General features: G+C 26.9%; 2 protein-coding genes across 7 annotated transcripts; one reads left to right on the forward strand and one right to left on the reverse strand.

The window, feature by feature from the left end:
- The first annotated feature begins 60 nt into the window (after window positions 1-60).
- LOC118069393 (adenylyl cyclase 78C) lies at window positions 61-7,522 on the forward strand. Of its 4 annotated transcripts, XM_035087468.1 has the most exons (16): window positions 61-154; window positions 308-427; window positions 575-682; window positions 915-963; window positions 1,119-1,411; window positions 1,485-1,642; window positions 1,723-1,915; window positions 2,370-2,554; window positions 2,635-2,833; window positions 3,289-3,447; window positions 3,936-4,165; window positions 4,346-4,482; window positions 4,582-6,039; window positions 6,122-6,359; window positions 6,441-6,567; window positions 6,635-7,522. In XM_035087468.1, exons 4-16 carry the CDS (start codon window positions 929-931, stop codon window positions 7,216-7,218), a joined length of 3,996 nt encoding a protein of 1,331 aa, XP_034943359.1. In that variant the 5' UTR covers window positions 61-154; window positions 308-427; window positions 575-682; window positions 915-928; the 3' UTR covers window positions 7,219-7,522. The 4 variants fall into 4 exon arrangements, with proteins under 4 accessions (XP_034943359.1, XP_034943357.1, XP_034943358.1 ...); XM_035087466.1 differs by having other exon boundaries at window positions 575-963; XM_035087467.1 differs by lacking the exon at window positions 575-682 and having other exon boundaries at window positions 683-963.
- Window positions 7,523-10,430: 2,908 nt separating this feature from the next.
- On the reverse strand, window positions 10,431-23,630 carry Utx (Utx histone demethylase). Of its 3 annotated transcripts, XR_004690610.1 has the most exons (11): window positions 23,303-23,630; window positions 22,825-23,078; window positions 22,572-22,680; window positions 16,918-17,096; window positions 16,403-16,531; window positions 14,649-14,832; window positions 14,337-14,552; window positions 14,080-14,235; window positions 11,012-13,682; window positions 10,654-10,920; window positions 10,431-10,579 (listed from the first exon to the last, which is right to left on the reverse strand). XR_004690610.1 is itself a non-coding variant. In XM_035087493.1 (10 exons), exons 1-10 carry the CDS (start codon window positions 23,368-23,370, stop codon window positions 10,705-10,707), a joined length of 4,182 nt encoding a protein of 1,393 aa, XP_034943384.1. In that variant the 5' UTR covers window positions 23,371-23,630; the 3' UTR covers window positions 10,431-10,704. The 3 variants fall into 3 exon arrangements, 1 of the variants encoding a protein (XP_034943384.1); XM_035087493.1 differs by having other exon boundaries at window positions 10,431-10,920; XR_004690611.1 differs by lacking the exons at window positions 22,572-22,680; window positions 22,825-23,078; window positions 23,303-23,630 and adding an exon at window positions 18,966-20,821.
- Between the last annotated feature and the right edge of the window lie 46 nt (window positions 23,631-23,676).

The raw sequence follows: 23,676 nt of genomic DNA on the forward strand, positions 1-23,676 counted from the left end.
GTTTATATGAGCAAAGAAGGGGTGCAATTGCTTGTACTCACACATCAGTAGTATAAGTGACGTCAATGGATAACATTGGGGCGACTCGAACGGTCAGTGTCTTTTAAACTGAGAGTTGACAAACCAGTTGACGAGAGTCAATCGGTCTAAAAAGGTAAAACGTAAAAAGAAAAAAAGAAACAAATTAGATGCATATTTTCCCATAACGTATATATTTATAAATATAGATTTATTTAAATCATCATTATACATTTATATACATTATATTTAAAATCAAATCACATTAGTATTGTATCACGCGTTTTAGATTAATTACAACTAATATACAACTCTTATTGGAAAGCTACCACATCTACGACCATCACAACACCACTACTTCTAAAAATCAAGATATTTGGCTCAAAAAAAGGCTTGTGTACTTCAATTGGTGTGAATTACTTCTTTTATTATTGGTTTTTTAAATTTCCATTATTTTTTAGTTAACTATTTTTTAATATGAAAATTTCAAAATTAAAATTCTCTTATTCTTAATGATAATTATTTTATTAATAATCATTATTTCAATTGTATATAGGAGAAAAAAAACGTTTGGTTTAATTAGATGGAAATCAACAGATTCCGGCAATAATATTAAAAATTTAGCCACAAGCCAAGAAACAAAATTTGTCCGTATTCTTTACAGGTGACATAAGTGAATTAATTAAGCATCTTAACTCATCCCTGTCTCTATTTCACTATCAGTGTTTTGCCTGCTTTAATTGTCCATTCCTGACAAAAATGACACACGCAGAAAAGCATGCAGAGTAGTGATGAACCGCGTGGCTATGTTTTAATGGCAACGTGAAGTTCAATAGAGAGTTGACCATAATAAGGGAACGGGGGCAATTGTCATCATCAAGAGATAATGATTACAGAACAGACTTGGACCATGATGCTGGAACCCGACGTACCAAGCGTCGACGAGTAAGTATTTTTTAATTAAAAAAATTCATTATTTTATCTTAATTATTATAAGTTTTTATACAGTAAAAAAATCTGACTGAGTAATAGATAATATTTTTTAATTTTAAATTAAAAAAAAACTAATTAACATTTTTTCTTTTCTATGGGGCCTGCAGGTTGGGTATCTCACCAAGGAAGCAATTATGGATTAAAGCAGTTAAAAAATTGACATCTGAAAGACTTGGGAGAGAAGGATTAGCAGCTTGGGGTGTAGCAGCACCACCATCAGAGGATTCAGATGATCCGCTGAATGACAACAATAATTTAGATGCAGCATCTGTTGCTGTACCATCATCACCACCATCACCATCTCCACCACCACTACCAAAACCGCCATCATTAGCTGATGACTTATCCGATCAACAGCAACAACAACCTAGTAAAACTGAAGGAATGAGTTATCAACAAGGTTATATCAACATTTATTATTTATTTATTTAAGTCTATTCTTGCCTACAAATTATTGTAATAATTTTTTTTAGATGTTTTCAAGCGTGGCTGCCTATATAAAGGAATTTTCTGTCCATCCTTAACAAATGCCTTTCACAGTCCTAATTTAGAAACTTTATATTTTCATTATTCTTCTCGACAACGACAAAAATCGTTAATTATGCTCAATGTCGTTGATCTTGGTCTTAAGGTAAATATTTTAATAATTACATTATATTTATTGTTATTATTATTATTATTATAAATTGAAGAATTATTATTTAATAACAGATTGCTATAATAATTATTTGGCTCCAAAGAATTAATGATGAAAATAAAAATAGTTTATTGCAAACACTAATATGGATATCCTGTTGTATGCTTGCTAACATAATTGTATGTGTACTTGGATTGTGCCGTTGGTTTTCGCATAATTATCTCTACTGGGCATCTATATTTACTTGGCTGCTTATAAATATCCAAGGTATTTATGTTCTTTAGATGAGAATTTGTAAATGAAATAAAACTACATGTAGATGACATATGATGTATGTACAAATAACTCATCTCTATATGTCATGTTCTAATAATATATAAACATTAAAAAATTTTTTCAACTTTTACTATAAAAAATATAACAAATTACAATCAAAATTATCCTAAAAAAAACAATCATAGTCTTAATCTCAATCATTTCGAATGATATTTAAAAAATTAATTGTAAAAAATGGCATTATTAATTAATTTTTAGATTGCCATAGATATTGGTTTTTAATTATTATTATTATTTTGTTTTTTATACAAAACTATTTTTCTTTCTAATGAGCATTATGAAGTAAAGATTGAAGACATAATAGCCATTAATAAAATAGAGATTGTAATAATTTTATAAATGTTTTAATATTATTATTAATGTTTTTAATTATTAACAATTAAAGGTTTCGTAGCAGGAGGATTTAATTTTCAATCACAACAACGTATTATGTGGTACATTCTATTTGTGGTTTATGCACCTTATGCTATGCTACCACTTCCATTGAGATGGTGTGTTATTGCTGGTTCTGGAACAGCATTTGTACACATGACAATGATTATTGCATCGCTTTTTCATAATTCCGACTACGTAATATAAACCAAAATTACTCTTTACTTATATTAAAAATAATAATAATTGAAATTAAATAATAAGAAATTTATTTTCAGTCAAGAGATATCGTCTGTGTAGTTAAAATGCTTACGACCAATACTTTACTTTATTCAGCAGTTAATTTAGCTGGAATGTATACAAAATATCTTACAGATCGTGGACAACGTCAAGCTTTTTTGGAGACTCATAGATCCATGGAAACACGACAAAGAACTCAGAATGAAAATAATCGGCAAGAAAAATTACTTTTATCAGGTAAAATTATAATTATTGTTTAGTAGTTGAAGGATAATTAACTGCTTTTTTTTTAAAAAAATCTGATTGACATAAGGTAAATTAAAACGAAAGTTTAGATAAACGTAAATAATAACGTACAATGTATTCTCCCTTGTTGAAAAGCACAAGCTAAAATCGTTGGCCCATAAGATGCGCTTGACTGCATGTCAAAAGGATCATTACCTTGTGGATTTACAGCCGATTGACTTTGCATCACCTATATCGTCTTGATAATCCAACGTATTATTTATGGAAATCGATTTATTATTTTAAAAAAAAAGAATCATAATAATAATTTCATAAAAATTTTTTAAATTTTATAGCAATTAGATGTATATGTATATGTATATATACATAAATATGATAATGTATTTTGAATTTACATTTTAATCAGGTTATAATAAATTCAAAACAATGATGTTTTATTTTTCTAGTTCTACCAGATTTTGTAGCGAAAGAAATGATTAGAGATATTGCTCGTGAAACAGCAAGTGGAGGAACATTTTCATTTACTCCAAATCAATTTCATAGAATATATCTTCATCGATATGAAAATGTTAGTATCCTGTTTGCTGACATCAAAGGATTTACTGGTAAAATGGAAAAATATTTTTAAATTATGAATTATCCCTGATGGATTTGAGGTAACTTTTTCTTATTAACTTCAAAACAACAATTGCAACGTGTGATAAGAACAACATCTAAACAACTGTTAACCCCAATGTAACATTTTTTTTAAACATGTAAAGCAACAGTTGCAAAAAAAAACAACTATTAACCTCAATTGAGCTATTTATTTATCTTTTATTAATATTAAGTTGATTATAATTTGATATAGAGTATAATTGATAAATAATTGTTTATTTATAGTTGATTTTAGGTAAAATTACCCTAAAATGACTCCAAGTAATCGCTAAGTTTACGATTAACCTAATTATTATTGTCAGTTAATAGTTGACATGATGAATCCATCAGGGATTATAATAACATTTAAATTCGTTTAATAAATTTATTTTATAATTATTATTTATATTTTAAACATTCATCATAGCTAATGAATATATTTTTCAAATTTAATCAGCTCTTGCAAGTCAATGTAGCGCTCAAGAACTGGTCAAGGTACTCAACGATCTATTTGCTCGTTTCGACAGACTTTCAGCTGAAAATCATTGCTTAAGAATAAAACTTCTTGGTGATTGTTATTATTGTGTATCAGGACTTCCAACAGCAAGAAATGATCATGCACACTGTTGTGTTGAAATGGGTTTACACATGATCAAAGCCATAAGGGATGTTCGGTATACCACTAAAGTAACTTAATCTTTTTTTAATTTCTACTTATTCAAAATAATTTTTAATATATATATTTTTTAATTAAATAAATAAACTTTAAAAGTTATTATTAATAATATTGATAACTGTTTATTGAAAAATTTTCCGCAACATATAAGATAGACAATTTTTTAATAAACAATTGAAATTATTTTCAAGGTGGATCTTAACATGAGAATTGGAATTCACAGTGGTTCAGTACTGTGTGGTGTTCTTGGTCTAAGAAAATGGCAATTCGATGTATGGAGTTATGATGTTACTTTGGCGAATCATTTAGAAAGTGGTGGAATTCCTGGGTATTGATATTATAATTAATCCGAGTAATATCAAACAACTAACTTAAATAATAATGTTATATAATCATAATAAAAGATATGTAAATATTAAATTTACAGACGAGTTCATATATCAGAAGAAACTCTAAAATGTCTGAATGACGTTTATGAAGTTGAACCTGGAAATGGAGTTGATAGAGACAATTATCTAAAAGATAGGAATGTCGTAACGTATTTAATTAAACAGACTGAACCATTGAAATCAAAAAGAAGACAGTCATCAAGACCAAAAGCATGGACGGAAGATGAAACGGGCAATCGAACTAAGAAGAGTTTTAAAATAGCAAATGCTATTTTATCAAGTAATCATAATGCTTCGAATAAAGATAATATGGCTAATTATAAAGAAGATGATATTGACATTGGAATTGACTGGACTCCGGAAATTCCATTTGAAAATTTAAATAGCACGAATTCAATAAGCAATCTTGAAGCTGAATACCTTGAGGATGATGATGATGAACCAGGATCAAGTGAAAAAAAGGGTGGTAGTTATGAGACAGCAAGTAACAAACGTATGAGATTAGCTAACATTAATGCATGGACATTAAGATATAATGATGAAAGTCTTGAAACTAAATTTGGACAATTAAGAGAAGACATGTTTAAATCAAATATGATTTGTTGTTTTGTTATTTGGATGTTTATTGCTATTTGTCAAGCCATTGTTGTACCTGATTGTAGTATTTTATTGATATCACTCTTCTTCACAACTACAATTCTTATTATTTGTGCAATATTAGTTATGGCTGAGGAATTTAATAGTCTTCCAACATATTTACAACACGCATCGACTATTTTAACGCAAAATAAATTATATCGAACAATATTTATCTGCAGTCTTATCAGTTTAATGGCTTGTACATCGATAACTGGTGTTTTAGTTTGTTCTCCAAAGAAATTACTTTTATTAGAAGATCCTCAATCAATGGAATTGTCATCTTTACATGATAATATATCTCAACAAGTGCCAAATGAAAATATTGTACATATTACATCAACTGAAAAACAATTTGATCAACTTTTGTTGCATTTTTTAAGTACAGCACTTATAGATGAGTCTAAAAAAACATTTATCAATACTTTTACTAATAAAAAATTATATCATCATCATCATAATCATAATCATCATCGACGTTTATATAAACGCAATTATTTAAAATGGCATAAGTTTCATCATGCTACACCATCACCGAGAATTTTTAAAAGAATAAGTTTCCAATCACGAAAAATATTAAATATATTTGATGATAATAAAAATAATAATATTGACAATAACAATAATATTTCAAACTTTAATTTAACAGAATTCGAATTTTCAATAAAAACAATCAATTGTTTTAGATTTGAATATATTATTTTTACATGGATACTTTGTCTAATTGCTTTAGCATCAGCACTTAAATTATATTATTTAGTTAAAACAGCTCTTGCTTCGATGATTGTTTTTATGTATGCAACATTAATTCTTGTTAAATATAAAGAATTATTTTTTGTTACTCATAAAGAATTTGATGAGTAAGTTTTAAAAAATTTAAAATAATTATTTATATTTATATTAACCATAAATAATTATTATTATTTGCTTTTTAATTTATAGAACTGCCTTACCGCTCTCAGCACAAATGCTAATCTTTCTTATAGTATTTTTAATTGTCGTAACGTATCACGGTCGTCAAGTTGAAGTAACATCAAGATTAGATTTCTTATGGAAACAACAAGCTGAACGAGAATTAAGTGATATGATGGAGTCGAAACATAATAATATGCAATTACTTAAAAATATCTTACCAGATCATGTGGCACATCATTTTTTAACTGCTGAACGTCCACCTGAAGTAATAAAATAATTTTTAATATATCCTAACTAGAATTAATCTAACTAAACATTATAATTAATTTATTAAATATTATTATAGGAATTATATTCACAATCGCGTGATAAAGTTGGTGTAATGTTTGCTAGTATACCAAACTTTACGGAATTTTATTCTGAAGATGTTAACAAAGGAATGGAGTGTATTAGATTATTAAACGAAATTATAGGTAAATATTTTAATTTATTAATTAATAATTAAAAATCAAATAAATAATAAAAAATGTAATATTTTAGCTGACTTTGATGAATTACTTGATGAAGCACCATTTCAATGTATTGAAAAAATAAAAACTGTTGGTGCTACATACATGGCAGCTTCTGGGCTTAATCCAAGTACACTAGATAATAAGAAAGATGATATGGATCATTTGTGTAAATTAGTAGATTACGCTGTAGCAATGCGTCTTCGTTTGGAAGACGTAAACATTCATTCATTTAATAATTTTGATTTAAGAGTTGGCATTAGTTTTGGACCACTTGTTGGTGGTGTCATTGGTGCTCGTAAACCAGTTTTTGATATTTGGGGTAATACAGTCAATGAAGCATCCCGAATGGATTCAACAGGAGTTATGGGAAAGATCCAAGTACCACGTGATATCGCAAGAATTCTTGATTCACGTGGTTATCATACACAAAAGCGAGGATTAATTCAGGTCAAGGGAAAAGGAGCAATGGAAACATATTTTGTCTTAGGAAGAGATACTCAACAATCAGAAGGTATCTCAAGACACAGAAGTACATGCAGAAGTCTTGCTGCTGTTGTTTACGGTGTTGTTCAAGCACGTAGAAAACAAAAACAATTAATTACTAGAACATAAGGGATTTAATTGATGAAAGAATTGTAAAATATTATCTTGATAATTAATATAGTAATTCAATATTCTGAATAACATCATTTGGGCGTAATTTTTGCAAGTATTCACCATCTTTCTGACAAGACAAATTTTAATATGTTCCGAAATATTACTAACTGACGTTCAACAAATATATATAATTTAAAAAATTACAAATGTATATAATTAACTGATTATTAAAAATTCCATCAAAACAACTATGACCGATACTTCAAAATTCAAAGAAAATCAAACCAAAGAATATTATATTTAAATTGAAATAAAATAAAATGACTACAGGCATTAAAATTAAAATATTATTATAGAAATGTTATTATTTCAAGTATTATTATTATTGTTATTGTTATTAATATATTATAATCTTAATGATAACAATAAAGCTACCTATTATATAATTTTTTGTTTACATATTTTTTTTTTATTTTACTGTACAATTGTTCCATTATTATTTATCTACGATAAAGGGGATTATTATTGAAAATAAGTTAAAATATTATAAGGACTTGTAACTTGATTTTAACTATTTAAAATCAGAGTTATAAGATATTTGTATACAAATGTAAAACAACATAAATTTTTTTTACTCTAAATTTTTTTTCAATAGTAATAATCATCAGGAAGAAGATTTTTAAATCTTATGAGATTTAAAATTCACAAATTAATTGATTTTAAATTAAAATACTTTGTACAAATTAATCAATTCAATTCGGAATTCATTCTTGACATTGAAAATATTTAAATTAAACCAAATTTTTTTAATTGAGAAAAAGAATTAATATTTTATTTCTATTTTATTTTGTTTTTTTCTCTCTCTCTCTCTCTCTCTCTCTCTCTCTCTCTCTTTACTTTACTCATTTGTTAAAAATTCTTTTTTTGGTATTTTTAAACCTAAAATCTCATAGAAAAGGCACTATACACATGGTTGTACATATATTTTTTTTTATATAGATACAACTGAGCGCCACAAATGATGTTTATTATTTTTTAAAGTAAAATTGAATTCTTACCCAAAATTACGTTAAATCATTTGACTACATTTTAACCATGTAATATTTAATTAGATGAGATGAAAAATTGAATAAATTTTTAAATAGTAATATAATATTTACATAATTTTTTTATAGTATGAATTTAAGCAGAATTATGTTACAAAATAAAAGCACTGATAGTTGACCATGCACCAATAATTAATTAATTGAGTATTTTTGTTTACTAAATTTTATAAATGTCAACTGTAAGTGCTTTTTAACATTTTATGTAAAATTTGATGTTTTACATTGTATTTATTTTGTTATTATTTTCCTATGTTGGGAAAAATATACATATATATGTATATATCACAATTTGGCAGTGAAAATATTATTTTCACATTGAAAATATAAAAATTTACATTATATTTATTACTTTTTCTTCTTCTTCGTTATTGGTAAACTTTATTTTATCAATTTGTTCTATCTTTTTAATATATATAATTATTTTTTTTCCATTACTGAACTGGTCTCATTAACTTATAAAATATGAAAAAGCCAAAAAATATAATGCTGTATTTTTATTTTATTTTATTTAAGAGAAAATATTTTTGAACATTAGTTATTATTTTCAAATGATTTCTGTAAAATTTTTCTTCAAAATTTTCCTTTTGTTCAAAAAAAAAAACAGAATATTTTTAATACTCTATCACGTTTTTATTATTATTATTATTATTTTTCTTGTTACACAAATAGTCATTTTCATGAATTTATTTATTTATACGGTTTTGTTTTTTGTTGTGAAAATATTTTTACTTTTGTGTAAAATACGTATTTGAATTATTCCCTATACATTTGCCATATTTTTAGAATTGTTAAAAAAAAAAATCATGTACAATATACATTATGTATAAAAATAGTAATTGCTATTTAGAGCATTTATTATTGAATTGAAATAAATATCTTAATTAAAAATAATCTGAGAAAAAAAATACATTCATCATAGAGAAATATTGAAGTCTATCGTCTACATTGGTTTATATCTTATAATTGATATACTTATATTTTATAATTGATACTTTGATAAAAAAAAAAAAAATCTATCAATCAATAAATCAATTATAAAATCTTGATTCTTTAATTCAATTAATTTAAGTATTGGCTAATTAGCTAAACAGATATATTCATAAATTAAATTGCGACTGCCAATATCGTGCTATGAGATCATAATTGCATGAAACAATTGTCATTATTATTATTGTTGCTGTCATTATTATTACAAGATTATTTTTTTCTATTAAAATTATATTTATTAATATTACTTGATAATTACTATTACTTTTTTTTTCAATTAAATTAATTCGTTTATCATCTTTACTTATCCATTATATCGTACAATATCAATACAAAAACTTATCACTTTTTCCAATATTTATACTAAAAAAAAAAAAAAATTCAAAGGCTGCTTAATTTTAACAGAAGTATTTAGACTTTTGAAAAAATATATCATGTCTCGTTAGACATACCGTCTACGAAAATAGGTTCTATTATCTTTAATTATAATAATTATCTGATACTTAGTATTTATAAAACAATTTACATGATCAAGGGTGGGAAGGATTAGATTGAAAAAAGTAAGGAGAAATTTGGAGAGTAGACAAGAAATTTATGTAATTAAACAATCGATTCTATTATTACTATCATTGTTACTAGAAAAGAGAATAATTTCATTGTCACCCTACAAAAATTTATTTCTCCAGACTGCTTGAGCAGATTTAAATACAATATTGCGCTCTATTCATTATCATTTGCTAATAATTATAATTACATCAATTACATTACATATATTTTATAAAAAAATCTATTGACAATGATTGGCAGTGAAAAATTTTGTCACACATTTATGCCACACAATTATCTAACATCGCTGCTGCTAATGCTATTGTTATTACTGTTATGACTGAACCTAACAGTATAACAATTTATTTAAAATAAAAATGAAGGTATATAAACAATTAATGCTATTACCTTAAATTCTAGTGTTCAAGAAAAAGTATTTAAATACTTTTTCTTTGTTATTTTTTTTTTCCTAGAATAATTAGGCTAATAATTATTATTATAGATATTTTTTAACTAATTAGTCTAAAAAAGCAATGTAAAACATTTTTTTTATTTTCTCTCACCATGCGAGTTTTTCTCCTTTTTTTCTCTATAAATATTTTTTTTTCTTTATTTTTTTCCTTTTTTCTGTTTTTATTTCAAAGTAACTCAGGTACATGGACGAGGCTTGTTGTCTTTTTTTGTCACTTTTTTTTTTATTATTATTAAAAATTCTTTCATGTGTTGACTTGATTAACCTAAAAATTGATATAATAATAAAACCAATCACACGAATATTTTAGTCACAAAAAAAAACAAACAGAATTCTTACTGATGATAAAGTCATCAAAAAATTTAAATATTTATGATGCATATAGGATTCTCAGGATGTTAAATTGGATTGTGATAAAATTGCAGTTGTAATTGCAGGTGTATGAAGTGTAAAACCATCATAAACGTCCATAAGATCCCGCATACGATATTCTTCCAGACATACAAAGCCTTCGAGTGATGGTGATTGTTTCCGAGCGCAATCCATACAATGGACTACATGACGTTTTTCTTGTTCTCTTATAAAGAGAATATTAAATACTTCAATCTGTTGTAAAAGAAAAATTAACATTAGTAAAAAATTCATACTAAACATTAACATATATAAAAAATTAAAAAAAAAAAATCATAACAATTACCTCACATTGTCCACAATAATGAGAAGCTTCATTTTTTCCTCTGCCATGAAATCTCACTTCTACGCCTTTATTTTTAACAAATTCTAATATTAAACAACAGTGTCGCATTGTTCGGAGTAAACAATTTTTAATAAGCTCAAATAAACGTGGATCCGAAACTTTAATATTCCTAGCTAAATTCCATGATAGATGAACCATAGGAACAATAGATTTGAATGATTGTAATTTATTCCATTCATATCTTTCAATAGCCAGTTGATATTGACGTGCAGTTAACGGTCCAACATTCCAAGCAATATTGTTACACCAACCAACAGCTTGTACCCAATGAACACAACCAGCATTAACCCATACAAGATCACCAGGTCGTTGAAGAAACCTGTATACAGGAATATTTTCCTCATACAAATCTTCAAGTGATGGCCACCAACTTCCATGTAAATAATTAATATTATTACGTTCACATAAACTACAAATTACTCCCCAATAAGCATCGGGTACTGCGAACCATTCACAATCACCAGGACCAATATTAATATTTATAGAACAAAAGTTATTATTTTCCTGATGACCAGGAGTTCTACTTCCAGGCACTTTCATGTATAATTGAACTGTATTCATACCAAGAATAACATGCCCAACATGACTTAGCATGTTACCAGCAGACACAACTCTAGCAAAGGCAGGTAATTTCATAAGTTCTTTGAGTTGAGATTTCCATTTTCTTTCATCAGAAAGATCGACATTTGTACCAAATCGTAACATTTTAGAACCTGGACGCCCTGGTAATCCATAAGCATTCTTTTTTCTTTTTACAACACCCGTACTATCTTTAGAATCAGAATCTGATAAATTAGCAGTATGAATACCCTGTGTCTTTTCACGTTCTTCTTTGAGACTATCTTGAAAACTAGATGCTTGATATTGAGCATATTTAGCTATAGTAGTATGACTTCGATGACTTATACATCCCCAAACCTTCCTCGACAACACTGGATCCCAATTTTCATCACTTGTTTGTTGCATTTGCGTTCTCACCTCAATCCCATGATCAGGATTTGCTTCAACTAATGTTTTTGTAGAGAACAAACCAAGATCAAGTTTTAATGCTGCTGCAAGACCTCGAATCACAGCAATTGGATGTTTGAGACAAAATTCTTGAAGTTGAGGACTAAATGCATCTTTTTTATTCTCCAAGTATACACTTGGTGTTGGAGGTAAAAGTTGTTCCTTGGTTAACTTTTGATTTGGTGGATCTGGGGGTACAGGTGGTGGTGATCGATCTGATAATATTGAGCAATTTGGTACACTTTTTAAGCCATGACCTTTACATGCTTCAACAACACTTTTAGCATCCATATCAATTGAAAATTCAACCTCTGTCGATGATTCACGTAAACTTTCCAATTTCAATACTGGTTCACTACGATGACAATCAGTTTGATAAATATTTGAAGATGTTGTTTCACACTTGATAATATTTTTCGTATTTATTTTTAACGTGTCTGAATGAACTTTTTCTGATTTATAAATATTATCATACTCTGACATATCAACTCGTTCAACCTTAACTTCTTTTATTCTTTCGTTATTTTCAATATTCGATGGTGAAAATGGTCCTGAACTTAATGTTCCATTATTTATCGCTGATGGTGTTTCATCTTTTACTTCCAAATCTTCAGAACCAAAATGTTTTAATAAATCTTCTGCCAATGAAGTAGCTATATCTTTTTGAGATAATAAAGCTTGAAGTTCTTGATCTGTAACACCAATATCTTTATTATTACTAACAGTGTTTTCAGGATAATTTCCTGTTGTAGGATTCATTTGAGTATATCCTTGCATTGTATATTGATTTGATTGATAATGATTGTATTGACTAACATTTTGTTGAGCATAACTTGAATCGGCAGCTGATTTGTATGGCATACCAGGACTTTGTTGAGTATTACCAGTAGCAACAGTATTATAAGTAATATTTGTATCAGAAAATCCAGTTTGTAATGCCACAGTACCACCTTGTGGTTGTTGTTGATCTATTCCATAATTTTTTATTACAGCTCCTGTTTGTTGAGTTGCTGATTGTCCTTCTCTTAAATTTGTTAAACCAGGTGGATAACCTGGCTGTCCTGGTCTTAAACCACGTTGAGCAGCTTGTTGTTGCTGAATTCTTAATTGTTGTTGATGTTGTTGCATTAATCGATATTGTAATTGTAATTGTTGTAAAATACCTTGTTGCTGTGACGTTAAATTATTGCTATTTTGTTGCAAAAGTTGTAACATTTGTAATTGTTGAGATGTAAGATAAAAGGGTGGTGTACGTTGGGGTTGTAATGCTGGTGATTGTTGAGATTGTTGCTGTTGTTGCGCTTGTGGTGGCTGTTGTGATTGTTGTTGCTGTGTTGGAGTTTGTTGTTGCGACTGTTGTTTTTGTTGTGGTTGTTGTTGAGATTGGGACTGCGCACCAGGAGATACCGGTTCTTCTCCAGCTTTAAATCTTTTTGTGGTAATATTAGTCGCAGCTTGATTTTGAGGATATGGAGGTGGAGGTCCCGGTGGTGTAGTTGTGTACTTATAACCTGCTTGTACTGCAGGTTGTTGTTGTCTACTAGACATTTCGGCACTTATTGGTAAATTCCATGCTTCTTCAATTGACGGTAATTGTCGTCTCCTTAACAAAAAATAAAAGTTCAATTATAGAAAAAAAAAATAAAATTATAATTACCAAAGAACTAGTAAAAAAATTCTTTCATCAATCGAGTTATATATTCATCAAAAGAAATACTTTAATTGAATTTATACTGAATATAACTGTTTCAAAAATAAATTGAAATTATTATTGAATATTAAAAATTTTTGTTAATTTATCTAATAGATAAAGAAATTATTGATGGCATTTTTAATGATTGAAAAAAAAAACATTTGATTTATATTTTTCATCTGTTTATTTTTGTACCTCATAATTTTAGTCAAAATATAACAATAAAATGTTTATCGTATTTTCACTCTATTGATTTATGAAAGAATATATTTTTTGAATTTCATACAAATCAGTTAAATATGCTTACTTGGCAGCAATAGAAGGCATTGGTGCTTGACTTAGATGGCTTTGAAGAAAATGAATTCGTTGTTGAAGAGATGGATTCATCGAAACGTTTCCACCAGATTTTACGCCACCCAAGTTCATTGAATAACTCGATGAGTTTGATGTATTATTATTACCTCTAAAAAAATATATAAATGAATGTCCTATTGAATGCTGAAAAATTATATTTTAAAACAAAAAAAAATCATTTATAACAGTAATATTATATATAATATTTACCTAGAAGCGTTTACATAACAAACAAGAGCGTCTTTAGGTTGACTAACACTTTCGTATAAAATCCCTAAATTAGTCCATGCAGCAGAATGTGATTTATCTAATTGAACTGCACATATATACGCTTGAAGTGCATCCATAGGTTGGTTTTGCTGTTGATAAAGGACACCTATACTGCACCAAGTGTCCGCATTACCTTCAGATTTTTCAACAGAGTTCCTAGTAACAAAAATAACAAAAATTGATTTAAAGTCAGTAAAATAATTACAACAATACTTTAAAGATAATTTATATAATAATATTAATTAATCTTACCTATAAGCAATAAAAGCATCATGTACTTTTCCAGAAGCTGCTAAACAACGACCCAATAAATAAAGACTTTGACCACTCTTTGGTTCTGCTTCAATTGACTTTTGAAGACAATGTATTGCAAATGCTTGTTTTTGTGGTCGAGTAACATTTAGAATTGAACAGTCAACTACATGATACATCCATCCTGAAAAATAAATTAATATAGTTAAATTAACAGATAAAGACTGAATGAATATATAAAATTAAATTAGTACTCTAAGTAACTGTCGTATATTTTTTTTCTTTTTTAAAAGGTATACTTCATACTTATTGAATTTGTATTCTAATAATAATCTATTATCAACCATTTTTACGTAATAAAAATTAAATAATTAAAATTGAAAGTCTTAATTGTCTATTCTTTGGTTCATTCATTATAGAAAATTTTATTTTTCTATTTTCACATTCAATATTTATTAAAATCAATGAAATATATTCAAATTGAATGTGATTTTAACAACGTTAAACATCTGTCATATATTACAGAATATAATTGCTTCAAGTAATTGTAAAAAAGGTCATAAAAACCAAAGTTCAACTAAATTATGCTAATATAAATAGTATAAAATTGTTCAAAACTTTTTTTTTTGATATTATATATAGCATCAGGTAGATCTGTACAATAAAGCTTTCCAGTACAGTATTAGATACGGGTCTAAGAATAGTCATTTTATGCTACCAGTATTGTTGTTAAGTTTCTCCTTGGACCTTTTTCTTTCTTCTCAATTTTCTCTCAAATTACAAATCCCTATAACCATTGGCGTAGGTTGATTTTTCATATTTTTACTTACAAGACACAAAATTACTTGAATCTTACAAATAATAATATAAATATTAAATGAAAATGTCTCATTTATGTTTGAAAGTAATTAATTATTCAAAATTCAATATTTCTAATATTATAAATTCATAGCATACGTAATAAGACTTTGTCTGATATTATTTCTATTCTATTATTTAACAAAATTGATGCAAACTAAATTAATTTATATCAAAGAAGTATATATCAATGATGTCAAAAGTACTGTACTTATAAGGGTATGAAAAGAACACCTGGTTTCAGTATTTTCATTTCTTTCTCTACTTTATGTTGAAGCTTTTGAATAAGATCTCTATATTTCTTTTATATTATATAATACAATACAATATATAGTACAGATTATATCTTTTAATGCAAAATCCACCATTCGGGAGTCCGCCATTTAGTTAGGGAAGAATATCACGTCGTCTAGTAACATCATGACTACTTGATATGTGTCTCTAGCATTTTCATAGTTTTAATTTTTATTTTATTCTTTTATATTTCATAGTTAAATAAAATTGATGAAATAAAAAGATAAATAATTGTATTGTTATTAATAGAATTCTTTTTTTTTAAATTCTATAATTATTTAGATTGTAAATATAGAGAAAACAAAACTAATCTGAGTATAACTTTAAAATTTTTAACACTATCTTATAGATGGACATCAATTTGCTTGCCATTGGTGCTATATACCATAGTGGGCTTCTATCTCTTTTGTTAGCCCGAAAATTTCTCTCCCTGTTCCATCCCCGACGCGACGACCCTTTCTCGTTTACTCTCTTCAACCCTCGGAATAAATCAATACACGTGTCTGCCGTATACTGTTCAACCTTCAATTCTACTTATGCTCAGAATAACGTCCTCATTTTTAATTTAACCTTCTTCACTTTATGTAAGATTCATTAATTACCTAATTGCCGACAGATGTCTGCTTTTAAATGAGATGGTAAGGATTTTTCTTTGAGGAGTGTCTCGTAATGCTCTTTAGCAAGACGATATTTTCCTTGAACTTCATATAAATGAGCAATATGAAATTTAACTGTAACAAATAAAAAAAGAAATACCCAATTAATAACGTAATCATATTATTTAATATATTAATTATGATTTAATAAATTACTTCAATTGCTTTTCTATCAATAAAAATAATTAAAATTCTATTTTGATGTTGATGATGAAGACATCATTAAATTAAAGAGAAAGTTATCATAAATATTATTATAAATAAAAACAAAGGAAGTAATTTATTTATTGTTAATAAATTAACATATTAAAAATGTAACTTTTGCTTAAAATTATTCTCTATATTATTGATGATTATTAATTTAATATTATTATTAAATAATAATTATGTTTTTCTCTTTCAATGTTAAGAATATGGGGGTATTAAATAATTCGAAAAAATAATATTATACATATACATACTTTCAAGTTTGGAAAATAATGCTGGTGTGCTAGCATCGATAAATGCAAGCGTCAGGTGTTTGAGAGCAGCATCAAAGTCAGACAAAACCTTGAGCATAAGACCGAGGCGAAGGTGTACCTCGCATGCACGAGGAAAACTTGGATCTACCCATAACACCTGCTGAAATGCTTTCACAGCCCTGTAACAAATAATATTCAATGGATGAGAATGTAAATTTATCAATTTCATATTAAACAATCTACATTACAGATATTTAAATAATACAAAACTTATCATCATGAATTTTATTTATATAATTAAATAAATAATTGTCGATAATAATATATATATAAAATTGTTAAGATTGAAAAAAAAGACATATATAAACGTTAATCTGACAAATTTAAGCATTATCGATACAGTCGCGTGCCTTGAACACCTGTCTTACTGTTATGTCCATCGTTTTCTTTGCTCTCATAAACTGTAGTATTGCAATCATTTTTTTTTTCTTACTATAAAGACAGAAAAAAGGAGAATTAAGCCTTAAACAGCAAAGGTCTTATAAGTTACAACGTGTGTATAAAGCAGGATGTCGGCAGCTGCTCGTCAGCTGGACTGTCTATTATTATATCTATAATATAATATTCAATTCATTGAACCATTAAAAGTATATCGAATAAACTTAATTCTTTTAAATTTAATATAAACAATTTGTTGTAAGTAGATCAAGAATTTTTAAATCCAACAATAAAATTATTGTTAATATTCCATGATAATGAAAGATAAATGTTGACAAAAATGTCCGTATAAGTATCTCATTAATTATATTAATTAAATATAAAAGTAATATTGTTGAAAGGAATGAATAATACCCCAACCTGAAGGCTATTGAACTTTCAGGGTCACGTAGACCTACAAGGTACGTATTGATACGAAATTGAACCCTACTATACTTTTAATATACATATTAACATGAACGATATTGTTAAAGTGATAATAATTAATGATATATAACATGAAATATCAATGACTGATCATTGTTTTATTAAATAAAATTTAAAAGAATATTTTGAATTAACATCAATATGTCATTTTTCAGATGACTATGATAAAAAATTTTTTTGGTAATTTAATAATTTATATGAGTAAACAAAAATCAATTGAGATAACTTATGTAAAGATAAAATATATAATAATCATTTCATTCTACTCTAAAAATTATATTAACTACAAAAAATGGCTAATTTTTATAGAAAAAAAATGTAATTATTAAATTTTTGAGTAAAAATAATATTTTAGAATATTAAAAAAGTGTATATATGATTTGAAATTTTCGCAATTAGATCGGTAGTACTGCATTGTTTCATTGTAGTGCATACACGTGACCTGGTTTCTATCCAGCTGCTTGCTCAATCAACTATACTCATAAAAAATGCAACCTTAACTTTTATTTACATCAACACTTGATTGTAATGAATCAAGTATTTATGTCTACTTTCATCTCAATTTCTATATTCTATGATCAAGCACGTGTTTACTTAATTTGTCATTGTCTATTGTAGATAACATACGTAAGACAGCAACTATAAAACAAAAAGATATAAGAATAAATAAGTTTGTGTGAATGTATATATATATATGAGTGTATGAATTTATCACTCACTGATACTAGTTAAAATAATACATGCAACATACACCATGTTACACGCATACCAATTATTTATAAATGTGAGACTATCGCGACGTATTCGCGCGACTTGTTGCATTGACCCACTGCAATATATGCCGTAACGGTTTCTCCATCGTGTGTGCCACGCGCTCGCCAACTAAACGCTATAGTTATTTGCCGCAGCCGTTTGCTACACAACTCTTGTGTCATACCGCCATTTTGTGACATTCAGAAATAATGTTTGCTACATCTAACTTTTAATCTGCTTTTTAGTTTCTAATAATTTTTAAATATTTATATATATATATATCTCGACAATCTATCATCAACTGCGTCTGAAAAAACAATGATTGATCATTATCAATACATCTTAATTGAACACATGACAACAAAACTCACCATTTAAATATCTTAGTAGTTCTTCATTCAACTATCAAATTAAGTTACGACTGAGTAAATACTTTCGAATATGTTTAAATGACTCTTTTAACGAATCACTTGATTTTGTTTACACAGATTACGTTGTTATCAATATGTAATCACGTTGTATATCAACATATGGGTTAATCACAATAAATTACACTTCACTGCAGTATTTGCTATTATTATTATTATTATTTTTTTGTTATTTCCAATTGAATCAGAACAAAAACACTATTTTCAAAACTTCATCACTTCTTTTGAGTATTTATAATACTAATTATCATAATATCAAGTTTATTAAATGACAAATAAATCCAAACAATACAAATTGATCATATAAAAATGATTATTAACACTAATTTATCTTTAAATACTTTTTCAATAACAACACCAAGCTTGATACCTTTCTTTTGTCTCTGATAATTAAATACTTCAAAACTTGTATCAATATTTAGCAATTCACTTAAATTGATTATTATTTCATTAATTTATCAAGTTTCAAAGGGATTTTTAGAATTTAAAAATAAATTCACGTATAAATATTATTTAAAATATCTCACATATTTATAAATATTGATATTTAAATTTTTTCTTTATTTTATAGATGAATATATACATATGAATACATATTTGTATAAATGTATGTAGGTTTTCATGTATATTCTATAAATAAATGGCAGTGAGAGAGCGCGGCACCTCACCCACTAAAGGTTCTCGCGCGACTGACTCTAACTTGAGGGAAGTGAGTGAGGTTGGAGGGGTGGAGCTGGGAGAATAAACCGGGTGCGACTAAGTAAGAGAACAAAGTAGGGGTAAAGTATACTAGTATGGATAGAAAATTCTCTATAGATATAAGTATAGGTATATATACATATATATAAAACATGTGAAAAAGCGCATGCGCAATGGCCCTATTTCTAGTCGCCTACCATTAATTTCCCTTCAGCCCTCCAACACATTCAATAGTCACGACCACTGTTTACCATCTTGTACTGTTTTGTTACATCAACGCCAATCGACTAGAAGTGCAAGTAGACGTAAACCACTGTCCAATAAGCACTATTATTGTGCTAAAAAGTTTTGTTGTATTCATTGTCTTTTTAAATTATTAATTATTCGTTCTACGAATATATTATTATCGCTATCTAGACTTGTATTTTAATATAAAAAATCCATTTGATTCAAGGTTAATACTAAACTGTACTTACATACACTACACATCATCACACAGTTGAATATGTAAATATTTTATTCTATTTAGTATCGATTATTCAGTATCTTTTAATGCGTGATAATTATCTTATTTAATTAATCAGAGACTTTGGAATTTAATCATGAAATGTTTAAAAAAATTTTTTTTGGTTATATTTAACCTCTTTTTTTTTTTTTCTTCTTTTTGGAGTTTAAATGGAAAAACCGTTAACACTGAATGTATATATATATAAATACATCAAAATAAAATGATAAGATGATTTTGTTGAAGCGAAAATCTCAGACAAATACCTGAGGAAGTGCAAATATATACAATGTGTAGTTGCCGTGTAGTGTAAGTGGCATGACGACGCTGCAGTGTATTGAACTCTGAACGTTAGGTCATTCAACTCGTAGAGTAATACACACAGGCTTACTAGTTTATTCCTTTTTTTTTTTTTGGTCTCGGTCTCTTATTACTTGCGTTCTCGCGCGGGTGCATCAAGATACTTTAAATGACGTCACACGAAAATAATAAACACATAAACATGTATCAATGCGTACATATATGTATACGTACTCTCATTATTACCCATGTTTATTTACGACACTACAGTAACTCTGTGAATCGTGACGTCACACGATACGTTATATACTGTATACATGATATTACAAAGTTATTTTTATATAATTTTTCGAAATTTTTTTTTTTTTTTAGGTTATTTAAATGGAGTATTCATTATTTGTTATAATAACGTTTGAATAATAAAGATATTTTTAATGAAAATGTAAAATTTTTATATAACTGTATCTTTTGACCTTTAAAAGTGAATCATATAGATATAAATATACAAATGCATATGTTAATAATCATAATAATGTTAAAAAAAATTAATTGTTTAATGAAAGTTCAACTACAGTGCATTTTTTTTCAATTGAATTATCCTTAATATTTCTCTGAATTTTTCGATAAATTAAAAATAAGAAATTTCTTTTTGAATTTAAAATGAATAAAGATAATTGAATTGAAAAAGTTTTGTCATGTCTAAATAATTTAATAATTAATTAATAAAAAAAAGCAGAGATTTTTTAAATCAAAATTGGTAAATAAATTTTTCGAATTAATAAGAATTATTGATGAATAAAAATAATTTTAAGTAAATATTGACGTTTATTTGATAATAATAAAAAGATATGTTTGATGTGAGAGATGGCATTGCCAAAATTTCAGAATTTTAAGCCATTGTATCCTGCCTACACCAATTATATTACTCGTTTTGTGTACGTGACCTACGACGTTCGAGGTATGGCGAAAGCAATTTCCATTCTTTTATAGACTGTTTCGATTTTTACCAATTCCTCCACCGACAACAGTTATTTATAAGCATTTGAAATTGATTTTTATTCATATCTTCCATTTTATATTTAACAATTAAGAATAAAGAAATTTACATGCTTTGTGCAACGAAAAATTTGATGTTCTATTGTCTTTTGTATATGTAATGATAATAAATTTAAATATTTATCCATTAAAATGATATATAATTTTCAAGAAATGATGATAAAACAATACCAGATATAATTAATTGATATATTATCAGAAAAGTAGTTAATAAAATTTAGTATTATAGGTTAAGGATCATTAAAAAATTCATTGATTAAAATATCATGCATTTTTGGAATTTCTATTAATAAATATAATGGAAAATCTTTATTTTAAAGGTATCAAGCTAAAATATTCAATGATTTGATCTACTCTGAGAATTCTGGGAATAAAAAGAATTTTCTTGGATGATAATGAATATCTTGTTGTCTATGAATCATCTGTCTATGTAACTAAGTCTATTTATAAACTTGATTGATAATTTATATTTTTTGATCGCCATTGAGGGAATTTCATTTAACACGTAGACCTCAGACTGATGATTCTCGACACCTAGCGGTCTAATTAGAGTCAAAACTGATATGATATGATACCGACTAAAGGTAATTGAAGATAAATGCATTTATTTTTGTGTCCAACAGAACACTTTTATATAAAAAATCCAGTTTCCATTTCAATTGAATTCATTGGGGAATGAGGAATATATTCATTAATAAATATTTTAATAAAATTTATACTGTTCATGAAATTGAAAAAAAAAAATTTTTCGAATTTTTGTATTTTTTTTTTTATCAACAAACTATTTATTCTTCTGTCACTTTTTGCATTTGTAATCTCTAAGTGAATTTATATAAAACAATTAGAATCATTGATGATTCTTAAATATATGAAATGATTATGAAAATGTGTACACCATGAAGTGCATTACATTTCATGAAGTACTTGTTTTTTCGTTTGAATAATGAATGAATTGAATTATTGTAAAATACTGATATTCAATGACTCACCATTGAAAAGCATTGAAGTGAAAATAAACCAGCCCTTGTCCATAAAGAAATGAAGCATCTTTCCAATAATCCGTTTTTAAAACATAAAACTTTTGATATGCTGACATGGCTGTATTAACAGAAATGAAATAAGTGGATATTTATTATATCATTGGGATTAAAATTAAGTTAAGTATTGACAACTAAATGGTTACATAAATGATGTATTGTCAGTTTAGATAAAATAAATTACATGCAATAAATGCAGTGTTACCTTTACTATAGTTTTCAAGTAACAAGTGGAAATGACCTAGTTTGCAATAAGTTTTAGGATCTATGCTGATTACTTTATCATCTTCATCATTCTTCGAGTCACAATTAGTCGACCTAATACCGTCAATTTTTCGTCTTTGTTTTTCTGCTTGTGCTTGTATCAGCATTTTCTCCAGATACTTTATAGCTTTCACCACTAGAGCCTTTTTTTTCACTTGCTCTGGAGAATTCAACTTGAGGAATCCAAATTGTCGGCTAAATTGAAGAAAGAAAATTCAATTATTTCAATGTATTTTTTAATGAATTATAATTAAATTTATATGTATTAATTACAATAATTATTATATGATAATTATATGTAAAATTCAAACAACATCAACAACTTTGTATTGCAGGTTATGCATATTAAATGTAGGTCAGAATCACACGGTTGAAGATTCGCAAAGTGAAATGTTATGTATTGAAAAAAATGTATTTACCTGTCCAATTCCGACAAAATTTGTAATTCTTGAGGTGTTAAATTGATATCGTGAGTCTCTTGAGCCATTGTATTCAATTTTGCAAGTAAAAAACATCAGAAAATAAACAAATAAACAATGATAATCTTCATTATTATTGACTATCACATAATCATTATTCAACACTATTGCACGTGTATTGTATTCACAAAAAAAAGTATCAACTCAAACTTAATACCAAATCATTTTAATTAAAATAATATTACAAATGCGCATATAAAACACACTGAATAAAATTTTTTAATTTTTCCGAGTGTATTTATAAACTCGGCAAGAAAAATTTTCTCTCTCGTCAATATGTTTAGGTTAATTCCTGTATAGAGGGCGCACGGTAC

This window comes from Chelonus insularis, unplaced genomic scaffold (assembly GCF_013357705.1).
Source record: "Chelonus insularis isolate UGA/USDA-ARS -01 unplaced genomic scaffold, ASM1335770v1 contig_408_pilon, whole genome shotgun sequence".
NCBI classification, from domain to species: Eukaryota; Metazoa; Arthropoda; class Insecta; order Hymenoptera; family Braconidae; genus Chelonus; species Chelonus insularis.